Source organism: Mesoplodon mirus (assembly GCF_964341445.2).
Source record: "Mesoplodon mirus genome assembly, contig: SUPER_14_unloc_1, whole genome shotgun sequence".
NCBI lineage: Eukaryota > Metazoa > Chordata > Mammalia > Artiodactyla > Ziphiidae > Mesoplodon > Mesoplodon mirus.
This window is the reverse complement of record NW_028295795.1, coordinates 3,414,666-3,422,219: the sequence shown is the minus strand read 5'-3', so window position 1 is coordinate 3,422,219 and position 7,554 is coordinate 3,414,666. Positions and strand designations below refer to the sequence as shown.

Here is a 7,554-nt window from a genome sequence, read left to right as displayed (position 1 = left end):
CGAAGAGCTGCTCCCACTCACCACAACGAGAGAAAAGCCCATATGCAGCAACCAAGACCCAATGCAACCAACAATTAATTAATTTTAAAAAAGGGTCTAAGAATCAGTGGGGTTAAAAAAAAGCATGAAGACCTATGCACTGGATCCTTCTCAGGCATTTGTGCTGCCTAATATGTTCCTCCACTCCCCCTGCCAAGCAGGAGTCAAAATGTAGAGGCTAGGGAAGAATGCTGTCTCTTTAAAAACAGCATGGAAAATTTTTGGACACAGATACATTGGTCTTTAACAAGAATGAGTTCCAAAGTGAAGAATGGGCTTTATGAGTGAGCTGGGAATAAATTCCATAGCCTGTGATAAGTATTGAGAAGAAACAGACTAGAAACTATTAAAGAATGATCAAAGCACTCAAGGTGACATTATCTAAAATGCCTTCTACAAGATACATACAAATGCACACACACACACACACACAAAATGTTTGTACAGCTAACAAAGATCGATTTCTTATTAGTGAGGTGGGCTTTGGAGGAGGCAAATGGGACGCAGCGGGGCAAATCTTTTAAGGGAAAGGTTAACTCACCAGCTGGCTGTTTTCTGAGACCTGTTCTCCCCTGGTATAAGGGATAAGGAAATAGAAATTTCTTTCCTTCTATGGGAGGGTTACCTAAGAAGTAGACATAAGAATCCTCATTCACAACAGTATTTCCTCCCCAAATGAATTTGCTCTGCTACTGAGAGCTCAAGGAAAGTCACAGGGAAAGCATTTTACTCAGTTTGGTTATAATTACAGGTTCTGTACATATTTTTTGTGCAAGTTGATGAGGGCCAACTTGTACAGAAAGGCAAACACACACATACACACATCATGGGCACCTGAGAAGTTAGAATTAGGCTAGGAATTCATTTGAAGACAAAAAAACATTTAGCAATATCCCTTATTCACTCGGATTTGTTCACCGCCTACTAGCTATTTTCATGGAAGGCTAATTTCTCTATCCATTAACTCATTCATTTATTCAAGAAATATTTAAGAGTTCCTGTCATGTACCAAGACTATGCTAAGCACTGAGGCTAGTGAGCAATAAACATATAACAGACCGAATTCCTCCTGCACTCCTGGATTACCCTCCAGTGGAAGAAAGAGAGGTGAGAAACAGGTGAACAAAATGTACATGAGTGAAACGCTTAGAGACAAAACAAGGCAGGGCAGAGAGAGTAAGAAAGAGAGGACTGTATTTTCCATAGGGTGGTCAGAGGACAGCCACCTCCTCATCTTTAAGGTGACTGACTGAAAGAAGTAGAGGCCTAAAAGATTACAGGTGAAAGAGTATTCCAGGCAGAGAGAAGGACCAGGAAAAGGCTCTGTGGCAGAAGCATCCTTTGCAGGTCTGGAAAAGATAGGGTAAGAGGGAGGAGAGGTGGTGTATTCAGGGAGGTGGTGGAGAACGAACAGCAGCCCACAGAAGGCTCTAGAAGCCACTTTAAGTGGTTTTTATTCTAAGTAAAAGAAGCCACAAGAGAATTTTGAAACAAGAACATAACCTGACTTAAAGTTACAAAAGATCACTTTGCCACCTAAAGAACAAACTGTGGGAGGAGAAGGGTGGCAACAGGTGACCAGTACAAAGACTATGCAATAATCCTGGAAAGAGATTTCCAACTGGGACCAGGTGATGGACAGCACAGGGCTGGTGAGAAGCAAAACAGATAGAGAGCTAACCACAGGAACTCACGGCTGCTTGGTTCTCACTTAAATTTCTATCTGGGTTGCTGAATTCATCAACCAAAGCCTCTCTTCTCTTTCTATATGTTTTGTATCTCGTTTGAAGAATGAGAACATGCAAAGTCACAAGTTAACATGAACGGGCTAGAGCGAAAGTTTACTAGAAATTTGAGTTCCAACTGCATATTCAAGGTATTGAAAGCTGTGTTTTTCAAACTTTGTATCACGACCCACTGAAGAAACAGCATTTATTTCACAACCTAGATACACAGGTAGAAAAGTATACATTACTAAAACGAAGCTTGAATGACCTATATCTAACCAATGTCTCTTTTCATGAAATCTGTTCCCACTGGCTCTCACACCACTCATGCCATCGCCCAGAGTTTCTGCTGCAATGTGTTGTACTCTTCCTAAGAAACTCTGATATTTTCTATACTATTTTATTTCATTAAAAAGTCACACGTAGGGCTCAGTAAATTGGCTTTATGATCCACTAATGGCAGGGAGGGAAATCTGAAGAAGAATACACAAGGTACAGCAAGATACTGCCGATTTACAGTTCTTTTACAAAATAATTGAAAAGGACCTGAAACACACTGTTTGGAAAGACCAGAGACATCCTCTCGTGTCCCACAGGAATTGCAAAAGTCTGGTCCCCAAACTCAGGGAACCACCTCAAGAGGCCCAAAGCCTTGAAACACCAAGGTCACAAAGACACTCGCAGAGAAAGGCTGTCCTCACCCACTGAGACCAGGTTCCCGAAGTGTTCCACCATCACATCCTGGTACAGCTTCCTCTGGGCCGAGTCCAGCAGCCCCAGCTCCTCCTCTGTGAAGGCCACGGCCACGTCCTTGAAGGTCACCGCCTCCTACGACAAACAACACCACCTCAATCTTATACCCAGTGGCCAGTGGAAGAGGGGCAGCCCCGAGGAGACGAGGAGGATGGGAAGTTGCTCCGGCTCCTGTGAGGTGTGCAGACTTCCCAGCACCCCCTCCTTCCATCCTGCCAATGCCACACACTGACTTTCCTCAGCCTCACTGGACGTGCAGCTATGAAAGAGAAAGCTTTGTGTGTTTACCTGGGGCTCTCAGACAACTCATAAGTAAACTCCCTAGAATTCTAACCACTGGATCCTGAACTAAAAAGCTTTCACTGTTTAATTATTATTGCCAAGTGCCCCAGAAACAGTTACCAATTTAGTCCTGGCAGTATTTGATGGCACCTGCTTTCTCACTGAGGTGGGAACCAGCTGAGAAGGAGTGTTATATGTGGAAACTAACCAAAAGGCCATGCCAGGTCTCTGAATGAAAACTCTCTCTTTCCCCGTTTCTGTCTTTCGCTTGAATGCAATACTCTGACTCCAGACCCTTGGTTTTCTGGGTGAGTCTGAGTTGGTTCCTCCTTTTTTCACAACCCCGATTCTTTATATTTAAAACAAAGATGAAACCAAGCACCTCTTTATACAATTGTTCTGAGCTGTCTATGCAGTGACAAGTGCTTTAAGTACCACTGGACTTTTTAAACTAAGGTCATGCATTACTCTGATTAGAAAAAAATATAAGATGGAAAAAGAAACAAACCAGTAAATAAAATACACAAAGGGTCTGACTCAAGCATGGGGAAGACTGAATCTAACTCTGGTCGTGAGAAAACTTCTAACAATACATGATTTTTTCTGCGTGAAGCAGCAGTTTGATCCTGCTGTGCTCTGCCGTATTTGGATATTCTACCAAAAAACATCCAAGGCACCACATGTAAAACATACCTCTTAAATTCTGAATACCTAAACCTACTATGTTAAGGGCAAAAAGGGGCAATATTCTTCAGAACAGATATTTTGAGAAAAAGGTTAAATCAGGAACACTGTCACTGTAGTGCTCCTAAAACAGGAGAAGTCTTTAAACTAAATGTCTGTGCATAAAGAATAGTTTAAAAAATAGGTGCAGGGCTCCCCTGGTGGCGCAGTGGTTGAGAGTCCGCCTGCCGATGCAGGGGACACGGGTTCGTGCCCCGGTCTGGGAAGATCCCACATGCCGCGGAGCAGCTGGGCCCGTGAGCCATGGCCGCTGAGCCTGCGCGTCCGGAGCCTGTGCCCCGCAACGGGAGAGGCCACAACAGTGAGAGGCCCGCATACCAGAAAAAAAAAAAAAATAGGTGCATAACTTTGCAGGAACATGATAAAGCAATTAAAAGTGAATGTTAGCTAGTATTAAATGAAAAAAACAATTTAAAACTGTATCTATGTTATAAATACAAATACACATCCATGAATACATATGATGAAGAGATTACAGAAATATAAAAGCAGCTAATTTGTAAGCAGGTAAGCAGTAGACTGGAAGATGTCCTTCATTTCCCTTAATTTTTCTTTTACTTGTAAAATAAAAAAAAAATGATGAAATAAAACAAAAATTAAAACCGAAACCAATTAAATTTAACAGGAATTTTAAAAAAAGCACACATGGCACACTCAGGTCCTCATATGCTTAGACTCTCCTTGAAAGAGAAAACCCATATGGAACTATACCCAATATTTTGTAATAACCTATAAGGGAAAAGAATCTGAAAATATATGTATATATATGTATAACTGAATCACTTTGCTGTACACCTGAAATTAATACATTGTAAATCAACTATACTCCAATCAAAAAAAAAAAAAGAAAAAGAAAAAAAAGAGGAAAACCTGTGTCCAACCTGAGTACAAAAATGGCGTTTTTAACAGCAAGAAAGGCAAGCTCTACTCACCTGGAATGTGCTCATTTTCTCTCTCCTTCTGGGGCAGTGCAGAGTCCTAGCAAGACAGACAGGGAAAGAAGAAGTCAAACTGGAAACTGGTTTAAAGAAAAAGAAGTCACTAACCCACGTGGTGCTCATTGTGAATTACCAAGGCTCCCAGTCCTCGGGGTGGCTACAGCTGATTATGCTTGATGAGCAGAGCCCCACGCAGATACCAGATGCCCCCGTGAACCCCCTCAGTGGCTGTGTGAGGAATGACCTGCCCAGCCATACACAGTGGCCCCCTCACAGTGTGCCTGCGGCTTCCACAGGGGTCATTCTTATTCTGGGTATGGGGTAAACAGAGACCATGTAAGTCAGAGTAGGTTTTGGAGTCAATATGCATGGGCTCTGATCAGGCTACGCCATTCACTAGCAGTGTCACCCTGGGCAAATTATTCACATCTCTTCGCCTCAGTTCTGTCTTCTGCCAGTAGGGGAGAACACGGGCATCCACCTCGTGAGATCGTCATAAGGTAGGAAGCTCTGAGAACACCACTGTCAGGGTTTCTTATTTCTTAGCAACTGCGGTAAAGCAGATGATATTTTAGTTAGAAATTATCCTTAGAGATGTGATTTCTACCAACAGAAGACTGTCAGACATGTGGAGGTCGTACGTTGTTGCCCTGTTATGTGAGAGTCTTTATAGACTTCTGAAAATCTCTGCTTGTCTTCCTAAAGATTTTGTGACTGCAACAATAATATTTAAATTGACATGGACAACTTTTTACAAAAGGTATAAAAATACGTTAAGTTTCTTCTTAAACAGGAAGTACCCTTTTGACAATTATGCACAGAGGTAAAGAGAACTAATAAAAGCCAGGATTCTGCAACAACAATAAAAAATAGTTTGACAGTCCATACCTAATTCAAATGAAAAAAAGACAGGAATCTGAATTGTAATTATATCATTATAAATATAGGAACGTTTAAGAAATAAATGGGAGACTTCCCTGGTGGTGCAGTGGATAAGACGCCACATTCCCAATGCAGGGGGCCCGGGTTCGATCTAGTACAAAAGATGGCAATGATTCCACTCCCCAAAGCTTGGGAGAGAGATATCTTCACAACTTCTAACGACCTCCATTTTGACTCTACACTTGCTAGCTGTCTTCTGCTCAATTCAGGATTCTGAAAGGGGCCCTGACAGTTGACAATAATTAGTGGGGGAATAAAATCATTGGACTAAGTAGGCCTTTGGTGAAGCCAGCTCAGTTTTATCTGTGACATCCAGCAGGGTCAATTTCCTCGGCCTCAGTTTCCAGAAAAGACCCTCTCTTGAGCTTCTCGAATTTTCACGTGCATGTGAATTACTGCGGGATCTTGTTGGAATGCAGCCTCCTGGACCCCCTACGCAGAAATTATAAATCAGAAGGTCTCGAATGGGGCTCAAGGCTGGGCATTTCTATCCAAGTGATGCCAATGCCGCTGGTTTGTGGAACACAATTTGAGTAGCACTGCAGTGTAACATCAGTCCCACAAAAAACAGCCTCCACTACACAGAAACATACACAAAGAGTAACCAGACAAAAAGGCACTAAAACATTAACAACTGTTGTCTTTACATCCTAAAGTTACAGATAATTAAAATTGTTCTTTATGTATATATCTGCATTTTTCCATAATGATTATGCTACTTCTATGATATACATATTATTTGAAATAAAATAAATGACCCAGTTGAGAAAACTATCTTAAACACTCATAAAATAGCCTAAACCTTGCTCTCAAGGTCCCCACAATTAAGTCCCAACCTCCTTTCATGATATGATCCTAGCCAGTACCCTATGCTCAAAGAGAATATACCAAAGGGATTAGCAAACTCAGCTGCTGGACTCAAACTGCCTGGGTCCCAACCCCAGCTCTGCCTCCTACCATCTGGGTGAGGATGGGCCAACAGGGTTGTGTTCCCTGCCTTAAAGTAGAGAAAACAGCAGTACCAATTCACAGAGCCACCGCCTGATGGAAATGTGTTCATTTGCATAAAGCTTTTAGAATGGAAATTAGCGACCAAGGCTCAGTTATCATCCTTACCCATGTCTCATACGTTCTACAATTTATAGGAATATCTTAAGTAGAAGAATGCCAAGTCCTACTCACGTGGGGCTCTGCTGCCTCTTCCTCCGTGCAGTGCTTTTTGAGAAGCCAGGGCTGGGGAAGGAAAGGAGACTGTGAAATACCAGGGCTGTGTTTCCATCCCCACTAATTCATACCGCACCCCCTTCCGCCCCCGTACCAGCTAGAAGTCCTCTCCTTCCAGAACAGGCCAGGAGTCCAGGACAATTCAGCTTCCTGGGCTCACAGAATCCCGCTGCGAAATGGGTGCCTCCCGAATTAGCGTAGTATTAATACCAACAATGTATCAGGCAGTTGTAGACCTTTTACTTGTGCTATCTCGTTTCTCCTCACAACACTATATTAACAAGGCATTCCTTTTTCCCCCCTTTTACCGAACAGCAACGGAGGCACAGAGGAGTTAAGCAACCCACCCAGTGTGACGCCGTATGAAGCGGTAGGGCTAGCTCATAGGTGGGGGACGGGGTCAGGTTAGGGGTGAAGAAAACCGGGGAGACCCTCAAACCCCAGGAGGCACGACCTGAGCCCACCCCATCCCGGCTACGTTACCAAACGCAAAGAAGCTCCGCCCGCGGGACGTACATCACCACTCCAGGCCCTCAAACCTCCGCTTTTAGCCGCTCCTCCTCTTTCTCCCCAAATGAAAGGTCTGCAAAGGGGAAGCTTGAATGGGTCGTGAAGAGCGGACCTGAAACACCGTCACCAGGCAGAACATGGCTGCTACGTGTCCTCCTGGGGCGGAAGTGCCTGCGACTAACCCGGAACTCCTGGACCATATTTCCCAGAATTCCGCGGGTAAACCTTTACAGCGAGGCGTTACTGTAGCTGCAGTATATGGGGCTACACGAGTTTACGAGCTCTGGACTACATGTCCCAGAATGCAAGGGTGGGTGCGGGGGTGTCTACCGGCACGAGCTCTGGACTACATGTTTTCACTCTGGTTTTCACTTTCCGGAATCCCTGAGAAGGTC

The 7,554-nt window shown here is 43.6% G+C and overlaps 1 protein-coding gene across 1 annotated transcript; it reads right to left on the bottom strand.

Annotated features, from left to right (window-relative positions):
• Window positions 1–2,432: 2,432 nt before the first annotated feature.
• On the bottom strand, window positions 2,433–7,299 carry LOC309816127 (zinc finger protein-like; the record flags this gene model as incomplete). The annotated part of the gene is made up of 4 exons (XM_082646794.1): window positions 7,133–7,299; window positions 6,608–6,658; window positions 4,478–4,523; window positions 2,433–2,594 (listed from the first exon to the last, which is right to left on the bottom strand). The coding sequence occupies exons 1-4, from the start codon at window positions 7,165–7,167 to the stop codon at window positions 2,433–2,435; spliced, it is 294 nt and encodes a 97-aa protein (XP_082502920.1). The 5' UTR covers window positions 7,168–7,299.
• Between the last annotated feature and the right edge of the window lie 255 nt (window positions 7,300–7,554).